Raw genomic sequence first — 21,289 nt, 5'->3', positions numbered from 1 at the left:
ATTAGAGGAAAAAGAGCAGTTTTTGTAATGCCTCCCCATCCAGTTATACCATATTGGATAACAGATTGGTCCTATGTTCACGCCAGAAAATGAAGCATGCAACAACATGTGTGGAGCAATGACATATGATGTGACGTGATAGATAATTATTTTAAACTAACAACCTAACATGAAGCATCGCATACATGCAGCATTTTTACAAGAATGTACTTAAATTATGAAGTGTCCATGTCAGGTAATGCACTACTAGGATGTTATAAGGTTTAAGCCCTGAATTACCAACAACCATTATAGTCTACACTATCACACATGTAGCAGGACGTTAAATTTCAAAACAGCACAGAACCGATACCATATTCTGCAGAGTACCTGGAGTGTACAGAAACTGATTGATCACCACTGTTCCCATCTCTATGTTTGGGTTATGTTGTGAGTTGTGATGCTGCCATACATGAATTACACAATCAATCTGTCACCTTACCATGCACCATTACCAATAGTCAGAGCTCATCCCCACCTACAAATCACATTTCTTTTCGACAACCTTTATTACTTTTCCAACAGCTTCATATATAATATTTCCTTATCGTGTTTAGAAAAAGAGAATGTTTCCTATTAAGTCTTCAAAAATATACAACAGGTTGTGTTTTGAGATTAGGAGCTAATTAACGACGTGTTCTAGATGCCAAAAAGAGGTTCTTTGTCCTGCAACCAACAGGATGGGCTTTCAAACCTGCATCTGTTTCCATGTGGAGTCTTCTTGTATGGAATGAAGATTAAGCTGGGTCAGGGCCATCAGTATTACCAGAAGTTCTTTTTCCAATACTACTTTGTTTTGTCCTATTAAAATGTAATGACTGAACAATTTGCAAAATACTCCTGCCCATGAGAAAATTGCCAAGATCAGATTTTAAGAAAATTAGCGATATGTGCTATTTCTATCAAAGTATGTTGTTGTTGTTGTTGTTATCTAATGCTGGGCTTTGGCAACGAAGCCATTAGCGTTCTTGCTCTCCAATATTTCTCTGTGGTGGATCCATCAGGTAGAACTTCACAGGTTATGAGATGATCTTCAGTTATTTCTTCTTCTTTGTTGCATTGAGGGCAATTTGGATTTGTGTAAATTCCTATTTTATTCAAGTGTTTGGCCAAATAATCGTGTTCTGTAAGCAGTCTGAATTTTGCTACTGCAGATTTACGTGGGATTTCTGGAATCATTTCTGGTTTTTTTTTATTAAAATGCTCCATTTTTTATCTTTGGCTTTGGTACATAGTGCTTGGTTTTGCTTGATTTTATATTTATTTTTAATTAGTCTTTCGATGGATGTAAAAGGTAGGCTTGTATTTGTATTCTGAATTAAATTGGATCCTTTTTTGGCAAGAAAGTCAGCAGTTTCATTGTATTGTTATTTGCAATCAGAAATTTTAACAGTTTGTCTTCACACTTCTCGGGTAAATAACTTGCTATACATCGAACACCAGCAAAATCCATCTTACAGTTTAGAAGACGGATGGGCTGTAATACAAATAGCATGCCAAGAATGGCTCTTTTTCATTACCAAGATGCTGAAATCATATCTCAGGGTTCTCCACTTTTTATAGAATAATACTTTCACTATACATTATACAAAAAGTTATTATGCCAACAAATGGAAAATCTTACATGATACAATGAGAAAGTTAATGTAAAATAAATATCAGGAAATATAGATCATTACATTGGTAAATGGGGTGACAGTTTCTCTCACCATGTCCGGACTTCGTGCAAGCTGCTGATTTCGGTGCTCTGGAGTGTGGATCTCGTGGTCACTGCGATGACTAGAAAGCCGAGAGCGCCCTTCAGAGCCAGTAGCTGCACTTGTGGTCACTGTGGTAGTCGGCAATGTATGAACAGCACCTGGCATAATGCTCAGCTCACTTGAGAACTTCTTTCTGTATTGTAACAAGGCACCAGAGCCGTCTTATATATTACTTCCATTCTACAATCCCCTCCTGAAAATTGTACTATTAAATATATGTCATGAATTCTATTTCTCTCTGGCAGGTTTTAAAAGAAGAGATACAATTGAACCTTTCGATAGTGAGACGTAATACAATTCTATAAAATGCCATTTATAATAATAATAATAATAATAATAATAATATCCTACGGAAATAATCGCTGTTCTAATGTACTCTCGACATGATTAAACTCAACAACTAAATGTCAGCAACTGACCACTTATATGAGATTTTAATTAAATAGATAATTACAAACAAGGTTATGCCACAGGACCATTCAAGTACCTATACTAGATAATATACACGCTTATTACAGATTCATAAATATAGTCATTCGAGTTGTACTATATAAAATTGGGTTACCCAAGCATAACGAGCACAACAACATAAAAAACGCTAATCTTCAAGTCTTCGACAATAATACACTGATGATGGTACCTCTAAGAAGATCCGAAACACCAGCGATATTAAGTCTTAGCACATCTAAAATTCTTCTTCTAACTAATTTATCTTTCGTATTAGAGTGACGCAAAACACTACATATACCGTATACCGTAAGCTAGGGTAAACTTGATCACAAAAAGAAAGGAAGATTTAAATTATGATATTTGCCATAATTGTGACTTAGAATTACAAAAAGTTACTTAAGAAATGGAGAAAAAATAATTAACTTTAAAAATGTATTCAGTACATCTGATATCATGATTTGATTTTTTTTTTTTTGAACAAGTTTACCCTAGTTTACGGTACGAACTTAAAGCACAAGTCATTTAACAATACATGGATTTTCTTCAGAAAAACTACAGACGTTTTATTAGCGAAATATAATGTGCTCCTCTTTTCGCAGGAGGAGCAATGGCTGCAGGTAGTGCTTGAAAGCTGTAGTGTAGCCTAAAAGGAACAACATACAGTACTTAAAATGACTTTGTAAATACGAGTAATATGATAAACTAATGAAAATATCAATGTGGAAAGGTATAGCAGCTTTAGAAAATTTACAATCGCAATATAATTTTACGAAAAATTTACAACAAAAAATATTCGTTATGACGATTATAAATTTTGCTCTACATTTAACACTAGAAATTGATGTCAGTTATTTCGCTGTATGTAAATAAACTTCTCAATCTATCGTGGTTCAATTGTATTAGGTTTTTGTTTTGTTTTTTTTTTTAATTTTAACATACTTCAATATAAATCTGGCATATAATTACTCAATATCTACCATATTTCTGTATTTCATTTCAGTACAACATAGCACACCCCTACACAAAGATTTAAGAACAATAATTAATATCGGTACAAAAAAGATTATACAAAATAACACAATCAGAAGCAGCCCTTTACTCTGTGAATAATTTACTTTACACTCCATTGTTGTAAGTATAGACCCTACATATTATATGACAATTGGTACATCCAACTAGTTCAAAAAGAATGTTTCAACTTTTTTATATCACCAAGATACAACAAAGAAAAATGAAAGTCATAAATTTGGAAAAGTATGTTAACAATTTCCTATTACAGTGCAAAAGTTTCCCCAAGAAAGCTCCAGGCAAAATAGATGTCTCTGCTGGTCAGTATCTCAAATGAGTCGGCAAATGTCTGTAGGACGCCTCATGAGACCGCAGAGACCTCTGACAAAAAAAAAAAGCAGAAAATAAATTATAAAATTTGAGAGCAGGCACAATAAGGCAATGACTGTTGTGGTATATGTGGGGTGGATAACCAACAGCTCTCTTAAGTAAATGAAAGAAAGGTGGTGTGCAGCATTAGCCAACCAGCTAGACAGGAGATCTCAATTCAAATATTGGTGAGTTCAAATGAGATTTGTCGCATTGTATTCTTCACCTGACATAATTAGGAACATTAAATCCAGACGTTTGAGATGAGAGGGCATATAGCACGTATGGGAGAATCCAGAAATGCATATAGAGTGTTAGTTGGGAGACCGGAGGGAAAAAGATCTTTGGGGAGGCCAAGACGTAGACGAGAGGATAATATTAAAATGGATTTGAGGGAGGTGGGATATGATAGAGACTGGATTAATCTTGCACAGGATAGGGACCGATGGTGGGCTTATGTGAAAGTGGCAATGAACCTGCGAGTTCCTTAAAAAGCCATTTGTAAGTACGTCAAGTGAGATTTGTACTGAACAAAGAAAATGCTGGAGCAGATTTTTCTAAGTGAGCATACTCCAGTGGCAGTTTTAGGTGGGATAAATATTAATGATATTGTTAAACTTGCTAAATTAACATTTTTATAACTTCACTGTATTAAATAATGAAACTACTGTGGTTTCCAAACGACTTTATGTCATTATCAAACGTCTAGTGGCATAAAGTCCCGCCAAAGCTAGTCACTAAGGTAAAGTATCATAATAGATTATTCGACATATTACAAGATAAAAGTCCACACCTGTGGAGTAACGGTCAGCACGTCTGGCCATGAAACCAGGCGACCCAGGTTCGAATCCCGGTCGGGGCAAGTTACCTGGTTGAGGTTTTTTCCGGGGTTTTCCCTCAACCCAATACGAGCAAATGCTGGGTAACTTTCGGTGCTGGACCCCGGACTCATTTCACCAGCATTATCACCTTAATATCATTCAGACACTAAATAACCTAGATGTTGATACAGCGTCGTAAAATAACCCAAGAAAATAAATACAAGATAAAAATATTCCAATGCTATTACAAAATAAATAGAAATCTACACAGACAGCAAAATAAGTGTCAAAATAAATAACTGTATATCCGAAAGAAAATAAGTTAATAATGGAGTTCGACAAGGTTGTCCACTATCACCAACTTTATTTAATATTTATATAAATGAAATTATTTTAAAATGGAACCAAATCTACACATGAGGAATCAAAATAACCAGTGCTCTAACATTAAATACCTTACTCTATGCCGATGATCAAGTCATAATTTCCAATTCAGAGGATAATTTACAAAGAGGATTATATACATTAAATCATCATCATCATCATCATCATCATCTTCCTAACCAGTATTAGGCCAAGTGGCCTGTTACGATCTCAAACTAGAATTTTCAGTCCAACTCTTCTTTGGACGGCCTAGAGATCTTTTGCCATATGGATGGTAATGAAACAGTGCTTTTGAAATTCTGCATCGATTCATTCGTTCGAGAAGACCCTTCCACTGAAGTTGATATTTGCTGATGAACTGTATAATGGGTTCTATTTGAAGTTCTTGCATTAAATAAAATATTAAAAGATTTTGGGATGGAAATTTCAGCATAAAAATCAAAAGTAATGGCATTTTTAGGACAAGACCCAGTCAGAAGTAAGATAATACACAATAACCAATGCCTCGAACAAGTACAAAATTTCAATTATCTGGGTTGTGAAATATCTTATCAAAATTAAAAAGATGTGAACAAGAAAATTACCAAATTTACACAAATTCTAGGAATAATAAACAATACATTAAAAGCTAAATTAGTACAAAAATCTACAAGAATAAAAATATATAATACACTAGCATTACCCTCCCTTTTATACGGAAGCGAGATTTGGACATTAAAGAAAAAAGACATGAACAGAATCGAAGCAACGGAAATGAAATTTTTCAGGAGGACAGCAGGATATACTCTTTTAGACCGAAAAAGGAATGAAGAAATTTTAGAACAATTAGAAGTAGACTCAGTAGAAGAAAAAATCAGCAGATACAAATTCAATTGGCTAGATCATGTAGGAAGAATGGAAAATTCAAGAATCCCAAAAATTATGATGTAGTATAAACCTAGAGGACATCGTCGACCAAGAAGACCTTTTAGAAGACTGCTAGATGGGGCCGAAACAGGTCTACAGAGGCCTAATTCGTGAAGGATGATGATGATGATGATCATCATCATCATCATAATAGATTCATTATTTAACACAGTGAAGTTATAAAAGTTATTAATTTAACAAGTTTAACAACATCGTTAGTCATATAGGTACAAGTCTTAAAAGTGTGTAATCGAGAATTAACAGGAAAAAATATTTTAGAGGATCCTGGCTTTAACATAAACTAGTACTTCACCTTCAAGTCTTTATTCTACATAATTTAAAATAGCATAATTTATGTTTCAAAATTATAAGTCCAGTTTTGACATTCAGCTGTAACAGCTGAGGGATCACTGTGCTAACCACACGTTACACTGGATAGATTATCGTTCACCTCTACTGAGTCATGAACGTAAGTCAACATTCGGCTGGTAGGTCTTAGCCCTCCATGGGCTATTGCGCAAGAATACTGATTTTAAAATAATAAGTATAATTTAAAATTAGAGGAAAATTTCTCCACTATATGGCAGAATTTAATTTATTTTCTTCTGTTTTTTTAGTTGGTTATTTAACGATGCTATATCAATTACGGTACTATAATCTTTTCGCTGTAAGAAAAATCCTAATGTAAACAATAGCACGTGATTGAAGTGAGGCTTCATTGGCCACCGTTTGGCGCCATAGATTCTCAGTACGTGTTCCCGCCTACTGCTGTACATTCTGTTTCATGTTAAACATTTCCCGTTACTCATCAAGTAGGCCTAACCTCACTACTATGCATTCGTTTGCTGAGGAAACATTTACTTTATAATTACTACAATTAAATTATTTTCAAGTCTTATGTCTTCACAATGGACAGTTGAGGATACAGAAGCCATACTTCGGTACTACGTGCTTACGTCAGCATCTACGAGCTCAAGTGACGCCAGCTTGTTACAAGGTATTACTGTTGGTATTCATCCGCGTTCATAGTACATAACAAAATATAAAAGTAGCTTTTCTTTTACACAGCGTTTTACACATGAGTGAAGTTAAATGTTTCATCATATTTAACAACTAGAATTCAATTTTTTATTTCCAAATAATACAAGATTATGGTTTCCAAATACGAACTATATTTTCCTGCGTCATTTAAGTGTTTCGACTGGGAGCCAATCACGGGTATGACAGCAACGTGCTTATGTTTACATTAGGATTTTTCTTACAGCGAAAACAGTATAGGTTATTTAGCGTCGTTGGGATTGGTGATAGCGAGATGGTATTTGGCGAGATGAGGCCGAGGATTCGCCATAGATTACTTGAAATTCGTCTGGTAAAACTGGTAAAAAACCAACCAGGTAATCAGCCAAAGCGAGATTCGAACCCATGCTCAGGCACAGCTCCAAATTAGTAAGCAAAACACCTACTGCCTGAGCTACGCTGGTGGTTTATTAGTGTGATGACTCATTTTACATTTACTTAAAATGGATGCGAAACAAAAATAAATACTAATAAACTAAATTTAGATAATATTTCATACACTGAAACAATTGTCAATTTATGCACATTGATGAGACAAGTATCAAGTAACCGCAAAGGAAAGTTATGAGGTATTAGCAATAACTCAATTAATTTTCTCTTAATATGTTAAACTGTGATTACAAAATTGCTACTGGGTGCTTCTGTCTCCCCTATCATTTCTTTAGCATTATACATACAGTAGAACCTCGATTATCCGTCACCCTATTAACCGACTGTCGGATTATCCAACTTTTTTTCTAGCTCCTATTTTCTTTTTGCTGCAGAAAAAATATGAAGTACTGTAAGTTATGTTTCTACAGAAGATTATTACAAGCCTTTACTCTAACTACAAAGTATGTAGCAGAAATGCTTAGCTGTCGGCAACAAACATAATTACTTGTAAAATAATCATTACTTGCTTTCAAAGAAATTACCCCAAGAATTTCCACAAACCCGTGTACAATTTATTCAGTCCTTATTCCTACTATTCCAGTGGACGTACTGTATAACTTCTATGCAAATGTCTTTCACAGTTGTCAAAGAAAACGTATTGTGTTGATTATCAAAAAAATTACAAATAATTGAGAAGTTTGGGAAAGAAGAAATTGTGGTTAATGATGCTTCAGAGTAGAAAATTGGCATTACAACTGTAAGCGAATTAAAAAAAAAAACAAGGATAAAAAGTTTAAAGTACGTAAATCTACAACACGAGACTTCCTATCTTTCCACAGACAATCATCAAACATCAATCCTTGGCCTTAAGCACCCGTCGTTGACAACTGAACTTTTAATGATCCACTATACAGCACGTTAATACAAGACCACAAAGGAAATTACGAAATTGTGTATTATGCACTTAATTTATAAACATTTTTTATAGTACGGATTATCCGATTTTTTTCGATTAACCGTTCAGTCCACCCCCCTTCATTACTACGGATAATAGAGGTTCTATTGTAATTCACTATCGTTTTCTCAAAAGTGCAATTACAACAGGAAACTATTGCACTGCACCTTCTTATCAAGAGACTGATTTCAGAGGATTCAACATGGTAAATATTCTATGGACAAAGGAACCATGAGAATCCCTGGAATTGGCGTTGATGCCTGGCATAAACTTCGGTAGGAGCCCAATCTCTCAGAGGGCCCACAAAATGGAGCCCCGATTTATTTTTGCAGTCAGGCCCATTTCTATCTTGTTATGCACCATTCAAGCAAACAAACAATAAAATACAAAGTAACTCGTTTACATGTTTCGACCTATTTATGGGTCATCTTCAGAACTGCTCGTTGTTGATCTTGGTGCCACTTGTTCTGTTTCCTGTGAGGGTGTGTTCCTGTGGTATGGTGTAGAGTCAAAGAGTGTGCGTGTTTTGAAGTTGAGTTGTGTGTTGAGAATTTCGTTGGGGTGTGTTTTTGTGTGTGTGTATATTTCGTATTGTTCTAATGTGTTTAGTTTCTGGCTTTTTGGTTGAATGTGTAGTATTTCTATGTCTGTGTTGATGTCTCTGTAGGTGTGGTTAGCATTTGTGATGTGTTCTGCATATGTGGAGGTGTTTTGTAATTTTGTTATGGTTGTGATGTGTTCTTTGTAACGCGTTTGAAATGATCTGCCTGTCTGTCCTATGTAGAAGTTGTTGCAGGTGTTACATTTGAGTTTGTATACATACGCCTGTGTGGTTGTATTTGTTTGTTTGTGTTGTTTGTGTGCTGGGATGTTTTTGTAGAGTGTTAGTTGTTCTGTATGTGATGTTGTAATTTAATTTCTTGAATGAGGTTGCAATTTTGTGTGTACAACACAAAAACAAGAACACAAAAAATACATCACACTAACATACGAAAACAAAAGTAGACTGAATTTATATATGTACAGTGATGACAAAAAAAAAAAAACCGGACCGACCCTTGTAGCTGATTCCAGAGCCTTGTTCACTCCAGAGCACGATAGACTGGTAACTAAGACTTTCGTGGTTCGAATCCTGTCTGGGAAGGAAACTTTTTCATGTTATACATCTTGATTACACAACTTTTAACAATGTATCACTTCGGAATATGTATGATGAGACTTTCTTGTGTTAAATTCTAACGCACCTTGTTTACATGTTTCGACCTATTTATGGGTCATCTTCAGAACTGGTCGTTGTTGGTCTTGGCGCCTCTTGTTTTGTTTCCTGTGAGGGTGTGTTCGTGTGGTATAATGTAGAGTCAAAGAGTGTATGTGTTCTGAAATTAAGTTGTGTGTTGAGAATTTCGTTGGGGTGTGTTTTCGTGTGTCTGTATATTTCATATTGTTCTAGTGTGTTTAGTTTCTGGCTTTTTGGTTGGATGTGCAGTATTTCCATGTCTGTGTTGATGTCTCTGTAGGTGTGGTTGGCATTTGTGATGTGTTCTGCATATGTGGAGGTGTTTTGTAATTTTGTTATGGCCGTGATGTGTTCTTTGTAACGTGTTTGAAACGATCTGCCTGTCTGTCCTATGTAGAAGTTGTTGCAGGTGTTACATTTGAGTTTGTATATGCCTGTGTGGTTGTATTTGTTTGTTTGTGTGTTGAGATGTTTTTGTAGAGTGTTATTTGTTCTGTATGCGATGTTGTAATTTAATTTCTTGAATGAGGTTGCAATTTTGTGTGTGTTTTTGTTTTCGTATGTTAGTGTGATGTATTTTTTGTGTTCTGGCGTTTGTGTTTATTCTTATGTTTTTTGTGTTTTGTTTTGTCTTATGTATTATATTGTCTATTATGTTGGGGTTGTATCCGTTTTCTTGTGCTATGTATTTGATTGTGTTTAGCTCTTCGTTGTAATCTTGTTGGTTCATTGGTATGTTGAGTAGTCTGTGTACCATTGTTCGGAATGCAGCTTGTTTGTGTTGTGTGGGGTGGTTGGATGTGTTGTGTATGTGTGTTGTTGTTGGTTTTCTATATACTTTGAATGTGTGTTTGTTGTCTACTTTTGTTATTGTGATGTCTAGAAAATTTATGGATTTGTTGTTTTCAATTTCTAATGTGTAGTGTAGCTTTGGGTGTATTTTGTTTACGTGTTGATGTAGGTTTTGGACCTGTCTTTTGTTTCCTTTGTAGGGCCTATAGTATTAGTATGTCATCTAAGTATCTGTGCCAATATATCGTCACCTGAATGCAAGAACTAGGTAACTTGATTTTTCATATTTTGTGACATTGCCTATTTACTTATTTATTGCACTAAGGAAAATGTCTCGTTTTCTTTTACCTATTTGTTATATTGGAAAATAGATGTCGCTGGTATCGTTCGATCAGTTACCTAGTTCTTGCATTACATTTTGTGCGATTTTTGCTATGCTATAAAAGAGGTAACTAAAAAATGCAAATTTCGAGTTACCTAGTTCTTGCATTCACGTGACGATATGATGTTGTCTGCGTGTTTGTTGTTGTCTTTGTTTAGTATGTATGTCTGTTCTATGTGGCGACCCATGAATAGGTCGAAACATGTAAACGAGGTACGTTGAAATTTAACACAGGAAAGTCTTACCATACATATTCCGAAGTGATACAGTGTTAAAAGTTGTGTAATCAAGATGTATAATAAAATACAGAGCCAATCTGTAAACTGAAGTACCATAATACTTAGTTATCTAATTTAGTATACCTGCACATCTATCCCATTTCACATTTATGACTCTTTAAACATACCGTGTACACCAAAACACACAAATGCAAGCATGCACAGACACAACATTGATCAGATTAGTGAAGAGGAAATAGTGTAAAGTTTTGTTATGAGGAACATCTCACCTAGTAGCTGGGTTTAAGATACATCCGTTCATATCGTCAACAACTAACCCATTGCAGTTGTTGAGTGAGGAAGCACAACTGGCTGTTATGCTAAAGTGTGGGTCGCTATCTTCTCTGACGGAGTAGAAAATGTCACCAGCTGTGGTAGTGTAACGGCCGAGGTTAACCTGTCTATTTAACATAAGGGTGGCAGATCAAGGACATGCGTCATGCTAAGTAACATAATAAATGTAATGGCATGCTAGCAATCAACTGTACAAGTCCCAGTAATGTTCCATTAAATTTATATTAACAACGAAATCATTTACAAGGTTTCCTTCATACGATTCCTCATTTTTATTTCCTACTGATAGTTTTCTTCATAGATGTGGGCCAGTCTTTAGAATTGGTCGGAACACTTTATGTTAGTTCTCCTACAAACTATCACAAACAGCATAAGCCAGTGTTTCTCAAACTTTTTTGAAGTGGGGACCACTTTTTTAAGTCACAAAAGATCCACGGACCACCTTACTCTTGTTCCCTTCGAAAGCAAATTTACCATTTTTGTAGCATATTTTAATATTAGTATACTTATATTTTAAAATATAATTAATTAATTAAAAATAATTTAATATTAATTTAATTTATTTAATTTTATATTAGTATTAACTAATTTAGTTAATGTTAATAGAAAAAAAATCATTTTCGTTTTTTAATAAATCAAGGCTATTAGAGTTCGGATAATCTTTAATTTATTAACTACACAAAATAAATAAATGTTGGTACAGATGCCTCAAACTAGGAAGCTGGCTGGAGAGGGGAAGTAGTAGAGCTAACGGAGGGGGCCCACCTAGGCTCCAATACCCAGGTATAGTCATATTGTCTGAAAAGTTGACCTCTTGACAATGTATTCAAGATGTACCCTGCCTATGCAGCCTTCTCGACTGTTATTAGAACTGAGCTGTACCGTTCTAGTCCACAGTGCACAGCAGTAGGCGGACAGTGATAGGGGAGAAGTGTTCTATGCGCCTGCGCAAACGAGACAGCTTGCTAGTTTGAGGCATCTGTACCCACATTAATGAGATGGATAAGTCTGCAGATTTTTGTACAGTTGTTCTATATCTCGATGTATGCTGGTAAGCTTAAGTCGGAGATTGTCACATACATCCAGTCGATTTCGTTACTTTGTTTCTATTAGAGTTAGTGATAAAAATCCTTTCTCACACAGACGTGAAAGCAAACTGAATTGTAATCTATAAATCACCATTGTACAGTTCAATGTATTCTCTTTTAACTTGTGATGAGGTCCAGAAATTAAAATAAGTCATTGCATAATTATTTTCCAATAACGAAGTCATTTTCAAACAAAAAGACTCTAAGGTTGGAAATACAGAAAAAAATCCTCTGTTTTACAGAACTGACCACAAACCAAGTTTCCTCTCGAACATCTTTATTTTCTCATGTGCATTGAGAACAGTCAAAGAATTACCTCGTAGAGAGAGATTTAGTTCGTTTAGTTTTGAGAATACATCTGAAAGATATGCCAACGTACTTAGCCACATATCATCAGCTGATGTGCAGGGAAAAGATGGCAAGAAGAAATACCACGTTCATAGTGCTTTAAATCTCTCTTTTGTTGCTGAGAGTAGAGTGGGAAGTCGGTAGACGGGTAGGGTAATAAATTTCATAAAATGTCATTACTGGGAGGAAAAGTGAAAGGCGATTGCCATGTGTCATTTCCAAACTCTGAGATTTTCAGCTATAGTGTGATACGCAATTCGTTTGAATTTCATTTTTTCTTCTGTCTTTTTGAAGGATCACAAGGGCAGATCTCGAGGATCACAGGTGGTCCACAGACCATAGTTTGAGAAACGCTGGCGTAAGCCATACACCGGGTGTAATTTTCCTTATTTTCTACAGAAATGTATCAGAGAACATACCTACAATCAATATTTTAAGAGTTCGGTAGTAGAATTATTAGCAATAATGTGCGACCCCAACTTAACCCAATATAACTTTTATCTTCAGAGGAATTTAAAATAAAGAATGAACAAATCACATCCTGTATGACTTGAGGCTTTCCCGGCGTTTGATGTAGAATAACTCTTCTCGGGTTCTCAGCCAGGTGAGTTGGAGATTTGCTTCCAAGCTTTCGACGGCTAGCTCTGCCATCTTGTTCAATCTTCTTCAGGGAATGAAGAAAAGCTTGGAAGCAAACCTCCAACTCACCTGGCTGAGAACCCAAGAATAGTTATTCTAAATCATATCCTCGTACTCAGAAACAAAGGAAAACAGTAGCATTGTAAAAAGAGAAAAAAAAAACGCCATTTCTTAAAGAGAGCTGCGTAAGTAATTTTTAAGAGGTGACAAAAAATGTACAAAAAATAAAGGCGAGAGAGAAGTTTCAGCATTTCTTTGTTTTTTTGATACCAGTAAATAAATAACTTTTTAAATGTTTGTCCTTAGCAAATTAACAAGTATGTTTGTTGTTTTTTTTTTTTATTAGAAACACTGAATGGTCCCTCTAATCAGTGAGTGGAAATGCACTTGCTGATGAAACGAAAGTCAACTGGCAGAAAACAACTTAAATGATCATAAAAAGCACTGTACTTTCATTTCAATGGAATCTTTGAAGGACTCACACTGAGCATAGCAATAATGTTTAACAGTTGCGAACAAGGAGGGCATAACGATATCCCGACAGATTCTAAAAACAATTTCGAAATTAATTTTGAAAACGTTTTCCTAAAATTTGTTGGCAAAGAAGATATTTCTGAAGCCCAATTTTCTTAAAATCTCATTCTTTCTTGGAACGAAGACATTCTTCCAATACTGTTGCAACTGATACTCATTCCTTTGAGATTTTACTACTAAATTTTGGTTTTCATGAGTTCATTAAAAAGCGAACCAAACATTTTTCTGTCAACCCTCTCTCCCTCAAAAAAGCCTACAAAGTTGAAAAAAATAATTTCAACTCGAGATGACAGATCACTAACAATCTGTAATTTAAAACGTAAGAAAAAATACATAGAAATGGTGATCTTACATCTTAAACAAAATGTAAAATTTCCTTTCGGAATTAATGTAATGCTACTGAAAAATTTTTCACATTTTCTCACGATAGATTTGGAGTTTAAATCAGAATTGGAAGTCTGAAATCATTAAATTTTTTACAGTCATGAAGAAAGCTTAGATTTTTTTTAAGAAAAATTAACATAGAAAAAATATTATTTTAGAAATATGATAATTAATGATAATTAATATACTGTCATTAGTAAAACTATATTTTAAAATATTTGGACATCATCAATTTCTTTTAGAAAGAAAGTTATAGGAAAAATATCTCGCAACAATTTAGAACATTCATCACCTAACGGTCGTCGAAAATAAATTTAATCTTCCTTATTTCTCAAAAAAGCTTGACTCAAATTCCAAACATCTCTTCAAAATTGTATTTAACTTTTCAAAATATTACTAACATAATTTTGCTCACAAGTCAGATCCCTCCGAAAGTTAGACCACATGTCATGATAACATAACATTAGGTAAAATCAAACATATTTTTATTACATCTAAAAAAATTAATTTCAGTAATCATGCATAAAAATTATGCAGTCAATTCTACAAACAGTGAAATGAGAATGTAATAAAAATATTACAATTTATCACACTGAAATCTAATTTACAACAAAAGTAAAAAAAAAAGGAAAACAAGATGAAACATTTGTACAAATATACCAGTCATTACATTTTGTTGCTTCATGTCAATCAGCATTACAAGTTGGGAATCATTCGTATTAGAGACAGAAAAAAAATTGTTTCTTAATAAAATCAAATTCTTAAGGAAAATAGGCTAGAAAGAAAAAGAAATATATGAAGATGTTCTACAGAAACTAAAAATGTCTACATTTTTTTTTGACCAGAACTGAATGTACAAATCATATTTTCCGACAAACGTTTTTAGAATTCCATACTGGACAGCCACTGGTGCTCTCAATGAGGCAGATGCCTGTGTTTCTTGAAAAACAATATCACAGAAATGCGTGAAGTGGCAGCCAATGATGACTGTGCCAGAATTCAACATCAGTGAAATCTCTCTCATTTATTAATAAGATAGTTAAATCTTCAAAAAACATTCTGGCTTTTTGTCAGGAGACGTCCAAGAAACTATGGGCTTTGTCTGATATATTAATAAAAATTCCAGCTTGTCTGCGTAACTGGAGAGAATTTTTTTCTGACTGGCCTTTCGTCCACAATGTTCAAGAAATCGTCTTTCATTTGAAAAAAAAAATTAAAAATAAAAAAACTTGAGCACATTTACTACACACTTAAAATAAAAGACCAAATGTGTGATGATTGTGATGATTACTGAATACATTTTTCTAGTAAGGGCTGGATAGTAGAAGAAGAAATCTCCTGTCTAGCTGAAAATGGGTCAACGAGCCGAGTAGATATTTTAGACACTAAACAGGGCATCATTGTGGACCCCATGATACGTTTTGAAATAGAATGTCATCAGTCAGCCGAGGTCCACCTTGAGAAGAAGTCGATCTATGAGCCTACAGTCAACTATTTCAAGCTGAAATATGCCTTAATTCACGTTGAGGTATTCGGCTTGCTCATAGGTGCTCGAGGGACTATACCAGCTTTTTTCGAAGAATTTCGACGGCAGTTTTCTCTGCCAACATCTCTGAGGGATGACATTGTGATAATTGTGTTTAAAAAATCCTGCCAAATCTTAATTAATCACATGGTGCCATATTAATAGCAATTGTAATTTTTCACGCCCTTTTCTTTAAAATTTAATATCTATGTTTACACATGTATAATAATTTTTTTGAGGATGTATTGAGTCCGTAAGGGCTACCCTCAATGGGGGGCAGTTTAATATTATTATTATTATTATTATTATTATTATTATTATTATTATTATTATTATTATTAATTAAAATTGAAATGTACGCAAAATTAGAAAGTGCTTGAGTTTTGGTAATGAAAATGTTTTGAAATCAAGCAATGTTCAAATTGTTATATCTTAAGTTTACTGTACAAGTCCTGATTTTTGGAATTTCATTAGAAACTAATAAAAAACATAACAGTTATTATTTGTGCAGAGAGTGTTAAAGCAAAAAAGTTGTTGCAGAAAATGTTACAGTAAAATGAGACTAAATGTTCTTCTTACACTCGTATTAGATTTTGGATAACGTCTTTAACAGTTCAACATAAATAAATATATTAATTATTCTTATGTAATAAGCGCAATTTAATCCTTAAAACATTAATTATAATTAATCAACATTAGAAGTGTCTTATGTTGGAAGTTGATGACTGGTAAAGAGTTGAACAATGAAGATAGTATACTGCGTTCAGTTACCACTGATTCTTTTTGTACTTAATTCACTATTAAGAGAAATTAAAATAAAACCAATTGATTTATTAAGGTTCAATTTGTCAGACTCAATTGAACGTTAGTTTCTTATGTCTTGTATAAAACTGATTTTTATGTTACATATTTTACATGTACATTACGTGGGTAACAACGTGTAATGGAATGGGTGATATTTTATGTATTGAAGAAGAAAAAGGAGACAGAAGAAAGAAGAGAAAAAGAAAGGTACTTTTTAATTTACAGAAGCATTATACAGGATACCAGTACCATGTTTATGAATTAATAATGTTAAGCCAAACATCAAATAACTGAAGTTCTGTTACCACTACATTTGTTACGTCAACATTTCACTGTATTGTAAAAATATAAATCCCATGCAAAAGCAAACAACTTTCAAGAAACAGAAGAAAAATGAACAAAAACAAAATACAATAAACTCGTGAACGAATAATTTCACATATTTCTTCCACATAACATCACATTTATATATACAATAAATAAAGCATATAAATAACGAAAGCAACTTCAGAACCATAAATGCCAATACACATCCAATTTCTGTGAATGAAGCCTTAAACAAGAAGCACCAGTACACCAGTAATGCCATAATGAATTACACATGCCACAATGCAACGTGGATTCGATAAATTCTGATCACTTTGTATGACCACAAGAACTAAGACATATTTTAACACCAGATTAAACTGGACAACTAACTCATCTCAGTCTCTTTTCTTTATTTCCTGTCTCAGAGCAATTTAAATGCAATTAGTCTTGTAAGTGGAAATAGCGATATTAATGGATAGAACAATAATTAATTATGCAGATAAAGAGTTAAATATATTTTATATTTCTGAAACATAGAGTATGTGTCAGATACAAGAATCTTTAAGCAAATTCTAAAATACGTATACACTTTGCATGGTAATAAAGAAATAATACTTGTCATCCACAACAAAGATGAAATGCAAAATTTGGAATAAAAAATAAATCTTAAACCGAAAAATAAAGCTAAGATATATATAAGAATAAGGTGGTGGTGGTGGTGGTGGTGGTGGTGGTGATGGTGATGATGATGATGAGGAGGAGGAGGAGGAGGAGGAGGAGGAGGAGTAGGAAGTAAAGGATGTAAAGGGAAGTGGAAGAATTCTGTGGTTCCAAGGCAAAAAGGTGATTTGTCAATTTTTGTCGAAAATGAGATTTCGCGATATGATGGTATCTTTATTGTGGCAAAAGATGACATGCATATCTCTATTATTTTTCTCTCTAACCCATTGCTATGAAACATGATTATTACAATTTTATATGCTTGTTCAAATTTTAAATGCTCACTTCCGAGAAATTTCAAGAAATGATATATCACATTTTGTCTCGGGGCCAGAGAATTAGTGGAAGAGGAGAAACGGAAGGGAGAAGGAACAGAAGAAACCAGAAACAGTGAAAGTAAAAAGATAAGGAGAAATGGGAGGAACTCGAAGAGAAACAAGGCAAAGAAAGAACAGTGAAAGGAAATGAAGAGAGAAAAGGAACAGAAAAACACAAAAAGAAACCACAGAAGAAGAGAACAGTAAGCGAATAAGAAGAGGTGAAGTGTATGACAAGGAAAATAAGATGAAGTAACAAGAAGAAGAAATAGGAGAGTCAAGAAAAGGAACAGGAGGCCGAGGATGAAGAGATAACAAAAGATGAGGAAGAGCAGCAGAAGCAACATAGAGGAAAAATTGAGAAGAAACTGGAGGACAAAAGGATAATTAAAAGAAAAAGCGTGAGTAGGATGAAGAAGAGACAATAGTGAAAGAACGAAAAGACAAAACGTAAGTAGGATACGAAGAGGAGAAGAAGACTAGTGAAACAATGAAAAGAAAAGTCAGAAGAGTGGACAGCAGTAGAAACCACAGAAGTGAAAAAAGAAGAGAAAAACGTGAGGAGATGAAGGAGAAAAACAAGTGTCAGAATGAAAAGAAAATGCAAGGGTATGAAAAGGCTGATGAAGAAAATCAATGAAAGAAACATGTGAAAGAGAAGTGGGAGGAAAGAAGAGATAGAAGGAAAAAAGAAACAGAAGGAAAATTAGGACAGCAGAAAAGGAATAGACGAAACAGAAGATGAAAGAAAGGGAGATAGAAAGAAAAAGATGGAAAAAGAACGCGAAAAGATAGAAAGAAAGGGTGAAAGAAAGAAAAGGAGAAAGAACGAAAGAAAGAAAAACAGAATGAAAGGAAGAATGAAAGAATGAAAGGAAGAAAGAAAGAAAGAAAGAAAGAAGGAAAGGAAGGGAGAGAGAGAAAGAAAAAGATGGAAAAAGAAAGGGAAAAGATAGAAAGAAAAGGTGAAAAAAGAAAAGGAGAAAGAACGAAAGAAAGAATGAAAGGAAGGAAGAATGAAAGAAAGTAAGAAAGAAAGGGAGAGAGGAATAAAGAAAAAGATGGAAAAAGAAAGGGTGAAAGAAAGAAAAGGAGAAAGAACGAAAGAAAGAAAGAATGAAAGGAAGAAAGAAAGAAAGTAAGAAAGAAGGGGAGAGAGAAAGAAAGAAAAAGAAAGTGAAAAGAAAGGGTGAAAGAAAGAAAAGAAGAAAGAAAGAATGAAAGGAAGGAAGAAAGAATGAAAGAAAGTAAGAAAGAAACGGAGAGAAAGAAAGAAAAAGATGGAAAAAGAAAAGGAAAAGATAGAATGAAAGGGTGAAAGAAAGAAAAGCAGAAAGAACGAAAGAAAGAAAGAATGATAGGAAGAAAGAAAGGAAGAAAAAACGTAAGAAAGGGAGAGAGAATGAAAGAAAAAGAAGGAAAAAGAAAGGGAAAAGATAGAAAGGGTGAAAGAAAGAAAAGAAGAACGAAAGAAAGAATAAAAGGGAAAAAGAAAGAATGGGAGAAGAAAAGGAAGAAAGAAAGAAAAAAGAAAGGGAAAAGAAAGGAAGAAAGAAAGAAAAAGAGAAGAAGTAAGTAAAAAAGAAAAAATTACAAAGGAGCTTCCAGTTTAAGACTTCACTTCACTTCAAACATTGGCAGAATGAAATATGCATGCAGGATCCAATTTAGAACAATGAATGCTTTAATGAAATCCACAGATTCAAAATTACCGTATCTGAAGAATGAACATAACACACAACAGCAACGCCTGCTTTCTATTCAGAAGACTGCTTACCTGTTGGCAGTGTTACTCCCACTACTATCCTGGCGTGTCAGGGTGATGGAATGACGCAGTGAGGAAGTGCGACTGGCGGACATCCCGACTTGCTGGCTGATATCCTCGTCGGCAGAATAGAATGCCTCCGAATGATTCTCACTGCTCATGGACACTGTTCGCTGCACTTCTTTGCGGAGATTTTCTTCTGCGTTATCCATAGATAAGGAATGGTGTGATTCTGACGGATTAACCTCCGAGGAAAGAGTAGGCTTAGTGACCTAATAAGCAAATTAAGTGCACGGTCAACCACAACCAGCAACACTCAAACTGGCACACATGTCTGGTTCCAAAGCATTCAGTAACTGCTGAGACAGCCATCTTTGCATACCTTATGTTAGATTCAATCACTGGATGACATTCAGGTTAGGAATTTCAAATAATAGGATCTATTGGAGGTGTGCTACATCTAACAAGTGCTGAGGTTCAAAAGCTTTCTAACTATCCAGTATAACACGAGTTCCCAAGATCAGCAAGATTGCTTTTCATTTCTTAAAGCACCATCCTGTTATAGTCAGTCACTTAAGAAACATTTTAACTTTAAATTGGAATTTATGATTTATAATTTAACTTACTTACAGAAGTTAGTAGCATAGTTTAAACCCAAAATAAATCAAGACACTTGTGTGTGGCCTTGCATTGTCATAATTATCTCTCCTTGTAGTTAAGTCCAAGCATTATATTTACGTGGGTGGTTCAATAAGTAATGCACATCATTTTTTTTTCTCGGCTGCCTTTCATTGGAAAATAACGATTTTATAAATATCACCTTTAAAGCTCCCTGCATTTCGTCATATACTGTAGTTTTGCTATTTTCCGTTAGGCCCGTAACACACTTGAAGAGTTTTCGCTAGCAAGAAATGTGTTGCGAAAAAATTCAAAGATTGATAACATGGATTCAAATGGACGTCCACACACTGGAAGAGATTCTCGTTCGAGGCAAAAAACCTCGCGCGAGTTTCTCGCTGGAATCGGTAGCTCAGCGAATTTTCTTGACACATTTATCAAAGATGTTTGATATTTATACTCTTTATGACGATTGAATGTAGAAAAAGATATCACAGGTGGCGATAAATTGTATTGTTTTTATTTGAAAATGAGAAAAGATGGTTCATAATTGCAGTCAGAAACTTATCGAACTTGTACGATGTCACCCGTAGGCCTATTTATATGATACACGGGATGAAAAACTATAAAAACATGAAATCTGGAGACAAATATCAGATTATCTGAAAATAAATAGGGCTATATTTTATTTTGAACTGTGCTTCATTGGCTGGTCATGATAATATCTTTGAAAAATATTGGAGTGCAAGAGGTCAAATGACTTTATTGTCAAACGCCTGGCATTAGAAAACAACAACAACATATTTTATTTTGATGAGATTTAATAGTATTAATTAAACATTTGAAATAATGTATCTATATGTCTTAACAGTTTACATAATTTTAATTAGAACATAGCAAATAATCCTTTATCATATCATGAATGGCAAAAAACTATGGTCCATTCAACCTGAAATAATGCCTAAACATATCATCATTCAAATCGAAACCAATGTCCAAAACTCGCCCTTATTTTCGTAAGATACAATGTGATTTTCAGATATTTCTGGCTTTAATTTTAGGCCTACTTTTTCTTTTCATTAACAAAATAATATGTTCACGTAACTCCATTTCC

The 21,289-nt window shown here is 34.3% G+C and overlaps 1 protein-coding gene across 6 annotated transcripts in view; it reads right to left on the bottom strand.

Annotated features, from left to right (window-relative positions):
• Positions 1-21,289, bottom strand: part of tweek (transmembrane protein KIAA1109 homolog tweek) — a 278,923-nt gene that overhangs the window by 183,160 nt on the left and 74,474 nt on the right. For 5 of the 6 annotated variants that reach the window (XM_069846680.1, XM_069846681.1, XM_069846682.1 and 2 more), the window contains 3 exons: positions 19,570-19,829; positions 11,061-11,231; positions 1,749-1,932 (listed from right to left, as the gene is read on the bottom strand). In XM_069846680.1, the coding sequence (XP_069702781.1) occupies positions 1,749-1,932; positions 11,061-11,231; positions 19,570-19,829 (615 nt within the window). The remainder of the gene's footprint in view (positions 1-1,748; positions 1,933-11,060; positions 11,232-19,569; positions 19,830-21,289) is intronic. The other variant, XM_069846684.1, reaches the window with a different exon arrangement.

Source organism: Periplaneta americana, chromosome 15 (assembly GCF_040183065.1).
Source record: "Periplaneta americana isolate PAMFEO1 chromosome 15, P.americana_PAMFEO1_priV1, whole genome shotgun sequence".
NCBI classification, from domain to species: Eukaryota; Metazoa; Arthropoda; class Insecta; order Blattodea; family Blattidae; genus Periplaneta; species Periplaneta americana.
Note: the sequence above shows the minus strand (reverse complement) of the source record. Positions and strands in the feature narration are given on the sequence as shown.